The sequence below is a fragment of the Puma concolor genome, chromosome C2 (genome assembly GCF_028749965.1).
Source record: "Puma concolor isolate L17-30 chromosome C2, mPumCon1.1.hap2, whole genome shotgun sequence".
Classification (NCBI taxonomy): domain Eukaryota; kingdom Metazoa; phylum Chordata; class Mammalia; order Carnivora; family Felidae; genus Puma; species Puma concolor.
The window spans coordinates 49,952,315-49,969,413 of record NC_141675.1 but is presented as its reverse complement, the minus strand read 5'-3'; the positions used below and the strand labels follow the sequence as shown (position 1 = coordinate 49,969,413).

At 39.6% G+C, this 17,099-nt stretch overlaps 1 protein-coding gene across 8 annotated transcripts in view; it reads left to right on the top strand.

Moving 5' to 3' along the window:
- The window catches only part of PLCH1 (phospholipase C eta 1), a 221,855-nt gene that overhangs the window by 192,092 nt on the left and 12,664 nt on the right, over positions 1-17,099 (top strand). For 4 of the 8 annotated variants that reach the window (XM_086674568.1, XM_086674572.1, XM_086674567.1 and 1 more), the window contains 6 exons: positions 4,738-4,809; positions 7,981-8,072; positions 9,216-9,334; positions 12,560-12,739; positions 12,831-12,938; positions 14,439-14,563. In XM_086674568.1, the coding sequence (XP_086530694.1) occupies positions 4,738-4,809; positions 7,981-8,072; positions 9,216-9,334; positions 12,560-12,739; positions 12,831-12,938; positions 14,439-14,563 (696 nt within the window). The remainder of the gene's footprint in view (positions 1-4,737; positions 4,810-7,980; positions 8,073-9,215; positions 9,335-12,559; positions 12,740-12,830; positions 12,939-14,438; positions 14,564-17,099) is intronic. The other 4 variants (XM_086674570.1, XM_086674569.1, XM_086674574.1 and 1 more) reach the window with 1 other exon arrangement.

Genomic DNA, 17,099 nt, shown 5'->3' with positions numbered 1-17,099 from the left:
CTTGTCCATGGCTGGGTCCTGTTCTAGGCCAATGTCAACTGTCACCTAGACCTCTCTTGCCCTCCTTCAGTCTAATCTCCACTCTGAAATTAGCATGATGTTTTAAAAGGTAAATCTGATCATGTCTCTCTACTATTCAGAATTCTTCAGTGGTTTCCCATTAGGATTTGGATGAATTACAAACTCTTTAACCAGGCTTTCAAGGTGTCATTTCATCCTTGTCTACCTCTCAAGTCTTCTCATTTTCCCTATCACACTGCTTCCCACCATTGTCCCACTAAACACAACTGTCTGTATGCCATGGTCTTTCTCACATTCTGTTCCCTCTGCCCAGAACACTCCATTCCTACATCTGCTCTTACTAACTTCTTCTTAGTCTTTTAAATTCCACCTTCAGTGTGATGCCCTAAATGAGTCCTGCCTTGACCTGGGATTAGGTTAGTTATCCCCCTTATATTGTCCAGGGTAGCTTCCCATTATATCTTCTCTTTTATGAAGGTTGTTTTTTTTTTTTTACACCTTTGCAATTATTTGTTTAATATCTGTCTTCTCAACTAGATTATAGATTCCATGAAAACAAGAACTATGTCAGTCCTAATAACCATGATTTTTCTGGCTTATTATAGTGCCTGGGCCTTAGTGCGACTTTCATATTAAGTTGTTGAATGAATGAATGATTTGGGCTCTGGCTGCGATTTTAACTCTACCTTCTAGTAGAAATATCAGAAATGGGCAGGGAAGAAGGAGGGTGGGTTTATTGCTATTACCCTTGCAGGGCATTCAGGGCACTTATTCTGGCCTAGAGATCCATGAACTCACTGGCTCAGCCAGTAACAGACTTCCCCGCTTGGACCTCCTGTCTCTCAGGACTCAGGAATCCTCACTTAGTGGGAGGACCATATGGGGTGACCACCCTTGAATCTAAGTGACAACCTAGTGTCGTGGTTACTGTCTAGAGTTTGTGCTGAGCTCTAGTTGGGCAGCTTAGCTCATGTGCCCACCCCTAACCTATTGTTCCTTCCTGGAACAATAACTTGCCAAGGCCTTGTCTTGTTAATGCCATAAGACAACTTACTCCTGGAAGTGGTGCCAAAGTCAGCCCCTCTGCAGCTGCATGTTAGAGGGGCAGAATGGAATAGTGGGGAGGCAACCAAAATGTAAATTACAGCATTACTGCCATTACCGTTGATCATGCAATTTTGAATTTTCTTAGAAACTTCTATAAATAGCAATAAGGTTCTCCCCCTCACCCTCTCCTTCCTGCCACTTAGTTTTAGCCACACAAATGTCTATAAAATTGGGTAGCTTATTTGGTTAGCTCAGTTTGATTCTGCTTCTTGTTCTTACTGAATTCTCATTAGCTAATCTGGGCTAATCGCTCCCCCTGATGCTTTTGGAAAACTTTTTGTTCCATCCTAGATCATTCCAATTGGACAGGCCACAGCAGGTCTTAGAGATTTTGGATAAAACATATTAAACCCATCTTTCTTTTGCTATTCATGAAAGAAATTCCAATGGTAACTTTCCTATCAGGTAAGATAGTAAGAGATCTCAAAGTTCCAAGATGTGGTGGAGCAAAACTCATTCCCCTCTTGCTTATTCTTTACTTTCCATTAAATCTGGGTGACTATAAGGATGCAGTAGACTGAGAAAGTGGAGCTTGTGCCTTCAATAAAGTGGGCTGCAAAGTGTTGAGGTTTTTAACACTACTGTTCATTTTCAAAACATGGTTTTGGTTCAGTAGACAAGCAAAGACAAGTTACTGTTGAGGGAAGTACATCTGTGTTGAATATACGTGCATGTTGAGATCCAAGGCTGAGGATATGCTGTGTGGTTCAGGGCAGCATGTCACCCCAGCTTCCTTCTTGCTGGGCTGTCATTCAGCAGTGCACCACTGTATTCTCCTGTGCTGTCTTAGCCCGGAAGAGCTTATTTTATTTTTACTTCAGTTAAATAAGAATGAAGTGCTCCTCCTTCAGCCTGGAAGAATTTAGTAGACCAAGAAAGATGCCTGCCTTCTTTGGAGTCCTTGAAATCTACTCCCTTCTCTACATACCAGTGGCAACTATCTGGATGGCTGTAGTTTTTCCCTAAATGGACTTTTCCCACTCTTTTGCCATCCCACCCACTCCAATCTCTCATGTATGCCACTACCATAGTGATATTTCAGAAATGTGTATCTGAGAATGCCATCCTCATGTTTTAAACCATTCACAGATAAGTTTGGAAGTTTGAAAGTTTGGAAGATAATGTTCACACTCCAGGATGTAGCCCATAAGATCCTTTCTCCATGCTCTGGCCCCAGCTCTGACTTGTCCATCTGTGCACATATGTACAAGTACACACACATCCTACTTCCTTTGTCTCCTAGAAAGTACCACATTCTTAGCACTTGGCCTTTGTGTTTGCTCTTCCCTTGGCCACCACACACTTCTTCCTTCTCATCTCACTTAGAAAATGTCTACCTCTTGGGGCACCTGGTTGGCTCTTGATTCCATTATGAGGTCATGATCTCATGGTTCATGAGTTCTAGCCACCTGTTTAGGTTCTATGCTGATAGTGCAGAGACTGTTTGGGATTCTCTCTCTCTCTCTCTCTCTCTCTCTCTCTCTCTCTCTCTCTCTCTGCCCCAACCACACTCTCACTCTTCTTCTCTCTCCATATAAATAAATAAACTTAAAAAAAAATACTTTTAATAAAAAAGAAAATGTCTGCCCTCTTCCAGCTTCAGCTTTTGCCTCCTGTCCCCATGGAAGTCCTCCTTGATCCTCAAGTCTGGGTAGATGGCCTTTCCCTGCCATCTTGCCATGCCCTGCACTTTCCCCCATCATAAGTCTTATTACTTATCACACAGTGTTGTTCGCTTGTCTCCACCATTAGATTGCAAGCCCAGTGAGGACAGAGTCTGCATCTGTTTTCCTTGCTGTCGTCTTCATATACATGCCAAGTTCCTAGCACAATGTCTGATCCATGGATTCATTAAGAAATGTGGTACTGATGCTCAGGGGGAGGTCAAGTTGGAGATAGATATTTGTGTGTATAACCCTTCTATGTAAAGAGGTGGTGTGCAATGGGAGAAGTTGGTGGGGACAAGCCAGAGAGAAGATTTAGAGCTACACAGAACCCCTGTTTTATCAGCTACTAGCTTTGTAACTTTGGGCATATTATCCAACTTCACTGTACTTCTTATTTGTAAAATGGGATTTTAACTGTACTTATCTCTGAGGGTGGTTGTATATACTAAATAAGAGTATATGGAATGCACTTAGCATAATCCTTGGAGATAGGTGCCTACCAAATAGGGTGACCATATACCTCAACTCATATGGGACAGCCCTGCTTCATACCTGTTGTCCCAGCATAATTGTTAAAAGTGCCTCATTTCACTCTTAAAAGGGTTCTGTTTTAGACAATAAATGACATGGTCCCATGACCAGTAGATGGGCTATTAGAAGCAGAGAGGAGCTCTGAGATTAGTTGATCCATTCTTTTCCCATTTCACAGGTAAGAAAACTGAGGTCAAGAGAAAGGGCTTGCCAGAGGACATTTATCTACTTAGTGTCAGAACTGGGTCTCCTAACTTGGAAAGAGGTGTTACTTTTAATGACCTTCTCTGGCTACCTTCTTAACTCCAGGGTTTTTGAACATTTAATGATCAGCTTCAATAGATCTTGAAAGGCAGTCAGTATACATTAACCAGTCAAATGAAATTACCCTGTAATCCCCCTATCCCACCGCTCTAGCATTTTCTGAACTGTCTCTTTCCCCAACCAAGTCTTAATCTTTTCTCCTCCCCACCCCAAATTACATCTTTGACTAGTCTCTATGGATATATGTCAGTGCCTCCCTGGCCTTTTGATTTTAAGTAGTTTTGCTCACCCACATTTACTCCATTTATGTGGTTATCTCTGTTTCTTCTCTGTTTAGCCAGAGCCCTAGGAGGATGGGGCCTGCCTATCTGTTCTTATATCATGTCATTAGCTGTGAACCAGCTAATACATATTTTTAGGGATGACGATTGAAAAAGAGTCTAAACCCTCTTCCCAGGGTGTCCTTTCTTTCCCCTAGTGAGGCTTGAGCAAGGAGATCTCTAACCTGGAAAATTAACCCACATGAGGCTACAATACCTCTTCCAAATGCTCACCACAGAGGGAATTAATTTCAGTGAACAGATAAGCTCTGCTGTGGTTTACTTAAACAAACAAAACCAATCTTATTATCTAATAGATGTGCTTGGATTTTATTTATTTTTAGTGTTTTAAAATCCCAAATAGCAGTATTCAATCAGTGTGATTATTATTTTTTCTCATTCAACAGAATTTAGCTCTTAACGACTTGGCCATTTTTCAAAATTAAATCTACCTTTTAACTGAAGATGATTTATCCCCACTCAGGGCATTTCAAAAGAATATACCTTGTGCTGTAGAGAGCCTTGCGAACAGGCTCTGGAGGGACCTGCACAGCTGGGCGTTACTGAGAGGCCTTCGACACCAGTTAGGGGAAGTTGTTGGCAGTTAACTGTCTCCTGGTTGGTGCCCAGACCTCTCCATGCCAGTGTCTCCCTCTCTTGAGGCAAATCCCACAACCTTTGCAGTAGTGAAGGTGTGGAACAGCAACAAATGAATAAGACCTGTTTGCTCTCCCTAAGGCAGAGAGGGTTCCCCCGCCATTCCACCAGAACTGAGGAAAAAAAAGAGGGAGGAAGAGAAATAGTCATATTATGTTTTATTTACTCAGCATCCAGACGTGAAGGAAAATGGAAAGAAATCACATGGACGATCCCTCATGACCAACTTTGGAAAACATAAGGTATGAATTAAGAGCGACAAATGTGCATGATTCAGTTAATTTCAAGAAACTAGAGAGTAACAGGACAGTATCATCGTGACTTTGGAATAACTGAAGATTTCTTAAATAGGACTCCAGAAAAGAAAAAGATTAATAAGCCACTTTAAAATTTAAGAGCTTCTGTTCATTAAAAGTATCAAAAAGCGAAGAGCATACTGGTAAGAGTATTTTCAATATATATATCCAACAAAGGACTTGTATCTTGAATATATAAAGAATTCTTATAAATCAATAAAAAGATCCCATAGTTTTGTTTTATTTTGTTTTGTTTTGTTTTTTTAAGTGGGCAAAAGACTTGAGTGGGCTTTCACAAAAGAAGATTTCCAAATGGCTAATATGGAAAAGGTGGTCACCCTTATCAATCCTCTGGGAAATGCAAATTAAAATGGTGATGAGATTTCCTACATATCCATCACAATAGCAGACATAAAATGATTGACAGCACTAAGGGTTAGTGGAGATGCTGAGCAACTTGATCTTTATACACTGCCAATGGGAGTGTGCATTTGTGCAACTACCTCACACTGTTTCACAGTATCTACTAACGCTGTATTGTGCACCATGTCTTATCAGTTCCATTGTTGTGTTTCAGCCTCATGACATATACCTAATATTTATAGTGACATTATTTGTAATAGAATAAACAGGAAACAGTTCAAATGTTTGTCAACAACAGAATGTGTAAAAATTGTGATATATTCACATAAGGGAATATTTTTCAGCAATGAAAATGACACAATTACAACTTTTTGCAATAAAATCTTTATAAACATGACATTGAACAAAAGAAGCCAGATCCAATGTAGTACATACAGTTTGATACCATTTATATGAAGCTTAAAAACAGGCAAAAAAGATCAATGAGGTCAAAGTCAGGATAGTAGTTACCTTTAGGGAGAAGGTAATGACTGAACGGGAGAGTCAGAAGGCTTTTGGACAGCTAATCCTCATTTGGATGTAGCACTTTGTGGAAAGTCATCATGCTGTGTACTTAAGATTGTATTTTTCTAAATGTGTACTATACTTCAATAAAAAGGTAAAATGTGTTATACAAGAAATCAATTATTGAATGGTAAACTTTATGCATGAGGTTTCTGTAAGGCTATTTCCTGTACTTTAAGTAGTGTTGTATCTGGAGTTTCCTGCTCCATCAATAGGATAATTTATTAAAAGGTTGGACAAGGTAGTCATTATAATAAAAAATTAAAAACAACAAAAATGTTCATCTATAAAGACTTATTCAGTCCATGATTCATTCACAGAATGAATAATTATACAGCCATTGAAAGATGATCACTCTGAAGAGCTCAGCATGCAAAACATTGAGTAAAGGAGTAAGGTCAAAAACTGATTATGTAGTACGTTAACTTTAATAAGATGTCACATCTATATAGAAAGAAAACATATCCTCATTTTTCCAAATACTAGGCCATTGGCGATTCATTACTTATTTCTACATTTTACATTTTATATTTAAAAATGAACTTTGGGACGCCTGGGTGTCTCAGTCCGTTAAGCATCCGACTTCGGCTCAGGTCGTGATCTCGCAGTTTGTGGGTTTGAGCCCTGTGTCAGGCTCTGTGCTGACAGCTCAGAGCCTGGAACCTGTTTCGGATTCTATGACTCCCTCTCTCTCTCTGTCCCTCCCCTGTTCACACTCTGTCTCCGTCTCTCAAAAAATAAATAAATGTTAAAAAATTTTTTAAAAAATGAATTTTAAAAAGACAGATCTATTATTATAATACCTCAAGTTACTGATGATCTGTAGAATTGGAGAAAATTTCATTTCTGATTACAACTACTCATTTGAATTAAAATTATTTTCCAAAGTAAATCTTTCATGGAATATTTTAGCTGCTATAGAATTAAAATGTATTATATCTCAAATCATATGAATGAATGTTCATAAGACTACATACAGCTTATCTTAATAAACAGGATTTTATTATTTATATTGAAAGCTAACATTATGTAGCTGACACAGTGACTTTCCACCTATCTCATTCAATCATCACAATAATCCTTTAAAATTGTTGTTACTGTTCTGTCCTTTTAAAAAACACAATAGGAAGCTGGAGAGGTTAGCCAGCTTGGTGATAGGCCAAGCTGGAACATGAAATCATCAGATAGATGCTAGGGTTCCCACACTGTGCTCCCTGAGGTTCTCAAAACATCAGTAACACCTGAGAAGAATCCAGATTAAATTGGCGCCTTGTTATCAGTGCAATAGACCTGAGTGTGTTTGTGCCAGCTTGGGGTTTTATTTGTTGAGTAAGAGAAAATCTGGAGAGTGATATGGCCCCATGGTAACGCGGGGGTGGGCTCCCTTTTCCTTCCTAAGCTGCAGTCCTCAGATATCCAGGGAACTCATCTAAAGGTCTTACTTTTGTTTGTGGAAGGCGTAGTTTTGGTGGCAAGGTTTTCTGCAATTAGAGGGTCCCTCCCCATCTTTTGTTTTTCTGTTACGTATTGATAAATATTGGGGTTATCACTAATGTGTTGGGATGAAACTGCATCATTCCAAAAAGGCTTTTTTTCTGACAGCCTTTAGTCCTACAGCCTTTCACCCTAAATCCTGTGGGTAATAATTTTCATCCTTTTGCTAGAAATTAAAATGGACCACAATCTCAAAAGTGTAGTTTGATTTAGGCAGTTACTTGAATGCATGCTGATCAAAAGCAGGAAAAAGTTATTCGTGAAAAAAAATTACTACTGTCTTTTTTTAATCAAATTTGCCTTTTTTGAGTCAGCAGGAGTAGTAAGTTTCCTAAATAAGAGAATATTTTATCCCCTTACAGTCATTTAAATAGATGTGACAACTCTGACCCTTCCATTCATGGAGACCTCCAATGCATGACTAATAAAGTCTTTCTAAAATCTATAGCTTATGTGGCTTAGAAGTCAGTCTTAAAGCATGAAACCTTCAGTTTTGCCTTAATATTCTAATATGATTATGACCATAGGCATGTTCGTTATTGATAGTAAGGCAAGCTGCAATATTTGGTTAATTTGTTTTCTTCCAGGTAATTGTCCTTTTTGTATATATTATAATGCCGAGTCCATTCTCCATACATTGTAGATGTACCTGATGCAGTGAGTTTGTTGTTAAGTTTATTGTGATTTTTCCGGCAGAAAACCACAAAATCACGGTCTAAGTCTTATAGTACTGATGATGAGGAAGACACACAGCAGAATTCTGGCAAGGAAACTGGCCAGCTGTACAGGTAAGAATGTCCACGTTTTTTGCTCAGCCTCCTAGAGCCTCTCCACCCCCATCAGCTTGCTTCGTTGTATGTATCTAGAGAATCAAGTCACATGGTCAAGTGCTCAGTGCAGCAGGACCTGTGAAGATCAACTGGGTATGAGATAATAAGACATGTAAGGGACTTACACTGTGCCTGACACTCTTCCCAAGCAGTAGCTATAGAGAAGAGAGAGGGGCCACATGAGCTAGTACAGGGAGCTCTCCTAGGTGACTAAAGGAGAAGATGGGTCATGAGCACATGTTAAGAGCCAGGCATCTGAGATCAGCCAGACTTGAAACTCTTGCTCCTTCGACATTAACATGGGGCAAGTTAGGCTTCTCATATGTATCTATTTCTTAGGCTCATTGTAAAGATTAAAGGAAGTAAACTACTTAGCCCAATAATCCCTATTCCAATGAACTAAGCACTCAAAAATATTAGCTACTTTTTTTTTTATTATTGCCAATAGAATTTCAGATGAGTAAGATGATTTTCTGGCAGTTTGTGTATACAGTAGAGTCACAGAGGAATGTAAATTTTATCATAGATAAATGCACACACACACCCCTGTGTCTTTATTGAAAGACTGAAATTAAATGAAATTAAGAGCATGTAGGAATGGATGACATTTAGTGCTCAATTAAATTTTATATTTAGCTTCACTTTGACGGAATGTTCATACATAAGAGAGTAACTAGTGAGGGCAGAGAGGATGTGTGTGGTTCCTACCCTTAGGGTACAGAAAATTGAACACATATCTACAGTAAAGGATATAAGAGTGATGGGATCACCTTCCAGGAGACCTCTGCTGTGAATGTTCTCAAATAGAAGTCCAGGTTCTCCTGCCAAAGTGGAGGAAATGTCCAGTGAACTCTGGTGTTCCTCACTACCTGGGTAACAATGGCAATCAAGCCCTTCATGACAGAACTCACAAATACATAAGAGGACCCTGTGATTCTCAGATGAGCATTGAATAAAACCACATGAGTTAGGGTGTTGTGTTGGAAAGAGAGCTGAACTAGGAATCAAACTTGGGTCCTAATCCTGGCTCCATTAGGAGCTGGTAGGGAAGGTTGAGTAACCAAAAGCCCGAACGTCTTCCAGCTCTACAATGACATTTAGTCCTGGGTGTGTATTTCGCAGGTTGGGTCGCCGAAGGAAAACCATGAAGCTCTGCCGAGAGCTCTCTGACTTGGTGGTGTATACAAACTCCGTGGCAGCCCAAGACATTGTGGATGATGGTAAGGACTGAGTTTTTCTTCTAGGATAAATTCTTGACCTTTCTTTGTCAACTGTTTGTTAATCATCAGCACACATTTCTGGAACTGTGTAGAATCCAACGTAAGTGTCAGGAAACTGACTGCCAGTATAATGCTTAGTTCACCAGGAGGAGTATATTGATTACTGTGGTTGCCTGATTGGCTGGAGCTAGAGAAATTTCCTTCAGGGCCGAGGAGGACTTCATTATTCTGCAAAGACAAATGCATTACAGCAAGGTCTTGCCCAAGGCGTGAACTATGGAGACCTGACCTAGTTTGGTGGCCAGGTAACAGATGGATGTTCCTAGTGTGAATGACCAGAAGAAAGAAGAAATTAATTGGCTAAACTAGCACCTCAAAAAGCCCCATATTTTCTCATTGGAAGTTTTTACTTTGATGAAAATTATTTATTTATTTATTTTTTAATGTTTATTTTTGAGAGAGTGCGAGAGAGAGAGCATCCCAGATAGAGTGGGGAAGGGGCAGAGAGAGAGAAGAGAGAGAGAATCCCAGAGTGCAGAGCCTGATGTGGGGCTTTGAACTCATGAACTGTGAGATCATGACCTGAGTAGAAATCAAGAGTCAGACACTTAACTGACTGAGCCACCCAGGCACCCCAACTTTGATGAAAATAATTTCATGCACAAATTGAAGTTTTAGCAGAAAGAGCAGGGATTTCAGAAGGATGGACTTTTCACTGTTTTTCACCTATTATTTGCCTTGTGTTGAGCTGAGAAATCCTAGTCACAGGTGTTCTTACCGTGGACTTTTCTGCTCTTCTTTCCTTTACCCTCTTCCCTTCTCATTTCTATTTTGTTCAGTTACTGAATATGCTTATAGAAATGAAGTACAGTCATGTGGCTTTTCAATCTAATTTTAATTTTAGTGGAATGAAATGTAAATTAAAAATCTCTCATTTTCCCAACAAGTCTTAGTGAAGGGAAAATGACATTTTGGTGAGTCTTCTGTCCATTACAAACCTCCAGGATTCTTCCCTCAGATCTGTCTTTTTTGTTTTTCCCATTCCACAAGTGTATCTTTTTCTGTGTACAGATTTTCTTACCTTTTGTGTTGATTCCTTCTTCAAATGGTGACAATTAAAAAAAAAAGTAATTTCACATGAGGGAACATGAGAAACTGTGGTTTTCTTAGCAAGTGAACAATGCATCCTTATAATAACCACCCATAGCTAGAAAATAAACTCAGTGAGTGGTTTAATGGTGTTACAGGTGTATTTGGTTTAGAGGAATATAATTTCTTTTTTTAATTTTTAAAAAGTTTTTATTTATTTATTTTTGAGAGAGAGAAAGAGAGAGACCAAGGGAGGGGCCAAGAGAGAGGGACAGAGAGAGAATCCCAAGCAGGCTCTGCATTGTCAACACAGTGCCCGATGCAGGGCTCGAACTCACAAACTATGAGATCATGACCTGAGACGAAACCAAGAATTGGACACTTAATCGACTGAGCCACCCAGGTGCCCCTAGAGGAATATAATTTCTAATAAATACTTTAAGTAATCATAATTCTCTTAGCTTAATGGAAAATAATATTGAGTACTCTTTAGCTCTTGAAGTTAGGAGTTTTTGTTGTGTGTGTGTGGCCACAAAATGAGCATTAAATAATGAATGCATGTCTTATCCCAATGCAAAGCAACTCAAATCTATTCATATGCTAATTTATATGTGCCTAATTAGTAAGGTCATCTTAATGATAATGTGTACATATTTATGTGGAGAGACATAGAAAACAGTGGTACTGATTATAGCGTTTGTGCATCTGAATGTGGCTTGTCAAAAAGAGCGTATTTCTTCCTATCTTGTTTAAAGCATTGCTCATCAAAATCTGCAGAAGATTATTTTTAGTATGCTTGACATATGTAAACTTTGTTAATAAGTATGTCAATAAAATATATGTGATAAGGAAAGAGTCTATATGAGGGAAATCATCTAATTAAAAACTGCAATGCTCTTATTTCTTTGCCTCTATCTTGTATACATGATCATCCCAAGTTCCATCTCTAGAGTGTAACTGGCAGTCATTTGGCCAGCATTTAATATCTAAGGGTATACAATCCTGAGGACAACAGGGACTCTGGGAAACTGTGTGCTCCAATGAACATGCAGTGTGGGTATGGTTCTGGCCCAGCTGGCCCAGCAAGACTCTGTAGTTCAGCTCCTTGGCTATATGAGCTGTGTCCCTCAGTCTGGGTTCCAACATATTTAGCTTGTCAGAGTAAACACTGAAATGGGAATGAGGCTCTGGGCAAGTTTGGTTCTTTATTTAGGCTGGCTTCTTTCAGAACACATATGGCTGGTCATTTTGGAGGTAGGGTGTGGATGTTTGGTGAAGGGGTAGGAGTAGTAGGGGCATTATAGACATGGGATTGGGAGGAAAGGGTAGGAAATTGAATGCTTGGTGGGAGGTTACCTCCATCATGACCCTCAAATTGGCAGCCACCTTGGCCCTGATTGACACCTCCTGATGATAGTCAGGAAACGTTAATATAGGCTTCCTGTTCTTTTTCCTCCCTTTATATTTCTCATTGTATGTATGGAGGGTGGATGATGGTTCTTGTTTCTGAGATTTTATTTTTTTATAATGCTCTTTACAAATCTTCCTCCACTATTACTCCAACTCATAATTCTAAGTTAACATTAAAACTCATTTTTTTCTTTTTTGGAATTGGTCTTTTATTTTCTTGGACCCTGAATGCTATCCGTTAATATGTGTTTCACATGAATGTTTTGCAGATGAATGCCTTCAATGAATGTCTCCCTGTGGTCAGGAATAAGTTTCATAGTTTTATTTATCCATGACTGTCTATATCTTTGGCAAAGATACTCTGTTGGACTCATGCCCCTAAAAAGCAATTTTTGTGCCAGCCCTCATCACATTAGCCAGATAGACATGAATTAGTGACATGTTTTGAATTCCTGGGAGAACAGGGGACTCAGAAACATGCAGTTATGCCAGCCAGACGTGCACCTCTGATTTGGCCTCGAAATGGCTAAAGAGTCCTCAAAATGGCTAAAGAATGGGGCTTTATGGATCTTTCTTGGTTAGAAGCTACTGCTACTCTGGTTGAATTCACTCTTTTGCTCTGCATTTTATTATGGGTATAATCTGACGTAGGTAAAAGTCCTTGGTGACTGGTGTTTTCTTGGCAGGGGCTCTCACTTTTCTTTTTCCTTTATTAAAAACTGCCAGGCACCACAGGGAATGTGTTATCATTTAGCGAAACAAGAGCCCATCAGGTGGTTCAGCAGAAATCGGAGCAGTTCATGATTTATAACCAAAAGCAGCTCACGAGGATTTACCCCTCTGCTTACCGCATTGATTCCAGTAACTTCAACCCTCTGCCGTACTGGAACGCAGGCTGCCAGCTAGGTGCGTATGCCTTGGGAAGAAGCGGTTCTCTGTATGTCCTGACTCTATGCTGCTGTCTTGCCTAATTCTCTCAAACTTTGAACTTGCACAGTGGCACTGAACTACCAGTCTGAAGGGCGAATGATGCAGTTAAATCGAGCCAAATTCAAGACAAATGGCAATTGTGGCTATGTCCTCAAACCCCAGCAAATGTGCAAAGGTGTGTGTTCATTTCATGGTTGTCTCTCTGAATGCAGGTAACCTTATTGAAGGAACTCTCTGCAAAATGTGATACATCAGTGTTCTCCAACATGATTCTTATAAAAAAATTTTGATACTGATTTATTTTTTTTTTTTAATTTTTTTGTTTTCAACGTTTATTTATTTTTGGGACAGAGAGAGACAGAGCATGAACGGGGGAGGGGCAGAGAGAGAGGGAGACACAGAATCGGAAACAGGCTCCAGGCTCTGAGCCATCAGCCCAGAGCCCGACGCGGGGCTCGAACTCACGGACCGCGAGATCGTGACCTGGTTGAAGTCGGACGCTTAACCGACTGTGCCACCCAGGTGCCCCGATACTGATTTACTTTTGAGAGAGAGAGAGCATGTGGGGAGGGGCAGAGAGAGAGAGAGGGAAACAGGATTGGAAGCAGGGTCTGCACTGACAACAGAAAGCTTGATGTGGGGCTCGAATCTGTGAACATGAGATCATCACCTGAGCCGAAGGCATCCACTTAACCGACTGAGCCACCCAGGTGCCCCTGCAACATGATTTTTAAAAAAATAGATAGGTTAAGGTATTGGCATGCAAATTGTCACAACTGTTTAATGTTTGGGTAGCATGGTGTTTAGAATGTTCTCTTGTGAGGTTTTTTATGTTAAGGGGGACGTGGATAGCCATGGATCATTATCTGAAACCCAGTGTCCCAGCGTGATACTCCCTGGGCTCACTTATAAAATTGTGCTGCCTTTTAAGGTCTGAGCCCCGTCTTTCAGAAACTCCGTGAGTATAAGTGAGTCTGAAACCTGCTAGCAAAATTAAAATACCACCTGAAACCATTGTACCAAGCCCTTTTAGTCTTTGTTAGCGCTAACAAAAAAGAAAAGATAATGTAGCGTTAGATCAAGAAACACTTCTTTTTGGCTCTGCTCATTAAAATTCTTTTAAAAATTTCCAAATTGGCTTTTTAACAATTCAGGTAAAAAAGCGTTGACAGATGTGCCTTCTGGATTTTATGCTTTGCATGTTTTCTTACTCTTCTGTTTACTCAGTTTCAGGTCTTCTTTCCGTTTGTTATATTCACTGTCTATACCTATGATAGTTTAAGTTAGGGGATTATTCACATCTGACATAACTGCTCTTCTTCTCTACACTATTGGCATTCCAATAATATGCTTCTCTTCCCTCATGCCATGATTGATAATTGCATCACAGATGTTTCAAATTGGCCCATTCTTTTGCCTTTGGGAGCATGGATTCTAGCAAAAACCACAGCTATAGACATGCCAGCTGGCATTGCCTTTGGTCAAAAGCCACACTGATAGTTACATGATCATTTCTTTTCTCTAAAAAACACTGTAGTAATTCAGCATTTGCTGTTTCTTTGTTCTACATGCTTAAACTGTGTGTGTGTGTGTGTGTGTGTGTGTGTGTGTGTGTGTGTGTGTGTTTTCCCATGTTACCAGCCTCAGATTTTAACCTCCGCTTTATTTGGCTTAGGTACTTTCAACCCTTTCTCTGGTGATCCACTTCCTGCCAACCCCAAAAAGCAGCTCATCCTGAAAGTGATCAGCGGACAGCAACTCCCCAAACCTCCAGACTCCATGTTTGGAGACCGAGGCGAGGTAAGCCACATGTATGAACATGTTAATTACGTGATTATTTTATTATGTTTATATTGTATCTGAAATATCTTCAGAATTCTCTGTCTCTCTCTCTCTATGTGTGTATGTGTATGTGTTCACAAATGAGCACTGACCTCAGCTCATCAGATATCAACTGACTTATGGGCAAAGCACACATGGTTCCTTCTGGAATGCAGTGTACCTTCTATTTTGGAGGCATGCTCATGTCCTTCTTCTCAGAGAAGGTCTATCACCGCAGGCTCTTTGCCTGGATCTTGAATGTTGACTGGGGACACCACACAGCTCTGGTGTTCGGTTCCACCCTAAGCTCTTTGTTGCAAATCTCAGCTGACCCGTGATACCCTGCGGCCATCCACCTCACCTTGTCAACCTTCGTTCCCATTCTCCACAGTGGCCATTTCCAGCCTTCTCTCTCCTCGAACCTGTGTTCTCATCACTTCCTTCTCATCTTCAACAGATGGCACCGTGTCCTACTTCTCAGAAAGTAGGAACTTCATATGGGACCATTTGTTCCATCTCGGTTGCCTCCAGCCTAATCCACACCACCATTGTCTCTTGTCAGTTCTGCTGTGGTAACCTCCCCGCTGACTGGTCTCCCTGTGGCCATTCTGTCCTCTAAGCAGCAGGAGTAATTGGGCAGTGTCAGAATATGTATCCTTACCTCTCCTTTCCTTCTTTCTCTTCTTCACTGTCTGCAAAAATGAGGACTCACTTCTTACCTTTTCTCTCAAACTTTTTATTTTGAAAATTTTTAAACCTCAGAAAAGTTGGAATAGTAAAATTAATGCCACATCTCCAGCACCTAGATTCACTTATAAAATTACAAAATTTGTTACATTTCCTTTCTCTCTCTTTCATGTGTAAATGTATTTATGTATGTGTGCATAAGTATATTTTATGTGTGTGTGTGTGTGTGTGTGTGTGTATATATACATACATATACACACAAGTGCAAATACACACATTTGCATTTCTTTGCAGTCATTTGAGAATAAATTGTTGGCATTATGACCTTTGACCCCTAAATACATACCATCTTCAGCATTTATCCCCTAAAAATAAGAACGTTCTCCTGTATAGCCATAATAAAGGCATGACTTTTAACATTCATGCAATAATATTATCTAATATAAAATCAATATTCAGTTTTCTCCAGTTATCCCCAAATTGTCCTTATGTCCTTTTTTTTTCTTTATGTATTCAGGATCCAATCAAGGATCACACATTGCTTTTAATTGTCATTTCTCTCTGGCCCTTTTTTTTTTTTTTTTAAACAACAACAACATTTTTAAATGTTTGTTTATTTTTGAGAGACAGAGAGAGGCAGAGCATGAAGGTGGGGGGGGGGTAATCAGAGAGAGAGAGAATCACAGAATCTGAAGCAGGCTCCAGGCTCTGAGCTGTCAGCACAGAGCCCAATGTGGGGCTTGAATTCACGAACCGTGAGATCATAACCTGAGCTGAAGTCGGAGGCTTAACTGACTGAGACACCCAGGTGCCCCTCTCTGGTCCTTTTAAATTCTACAGCAGTCCTCCGGCTTTCTTGTTTTGTTTTCATGATATCGACATTTTACAAAATGCCCAAGTCAGTTATTTTTAGAATGTCCTTCAATTTGAATTTAATGTCCTGATTGCTTCTTCATGAATGGAATAAACATAAATGTATTTGTCAGGAGTACTCCCTGGGCAATGTTGTGTCCTTCTCAGTACATCACATCAGGATCTGTGTGATGTCACTTTATTCAGTGATTGATCACATTACTTGAATAAGGGGGCTTCTTCCAGGTGTTTTTCATTGTCTAGTTATCTGTTTACCTTTGTAACTAATATATAGTGTGGGGGAGTTAGAGTAATTTTTTATATATATGAGGAAATATGGTTTTTTTGGTCATTAAAATAAAACCCAATCTCCTTAACTTGGCTTATAAGGTTCTCTATCAGGAGATTTCAACTTTTCTTGAGCCATGGAACCCTTTGGTATATAATGTGGCCATCTGGACCCCTTCTAGAATAATAATTTTGATGCATAAAATAAAATATGTAGGGATATACTGGAAATCAGTTATATTGAAATTCACTTATCAAAATATTAAAAATAAATTGTGATATGCATATATCTATTAATGCAATAAATAGCAGGATCTAGGGGTTGGTTTATTAACTATTAGAATTTTGAAGCCGTGATAAATGTAGATGATACATGGAAATTTCTGCAACAACTGTAATAGGACACAAAAGCATCCATGATTTCTACCAGATACAAAATTACAATTCTAGTACTATTATATTGGGCTTTAGTCATAAGCTAATGAAAATAAAGATAAGATAAAGATACAGTTTTTCCCCCTATCCAGGCTCCCTGAATTCTCAACCCATGATCTCTCACATTGTTTATCCATCTGAGAATGAAATAACCATTAGTCTTGCTTTCATTCAGAAAACTGATTGTCATCTTAAATTTTCATCTTGTCTTTGCTCTCCACATATGATATATTACCATCTCCTTGGACTTCTA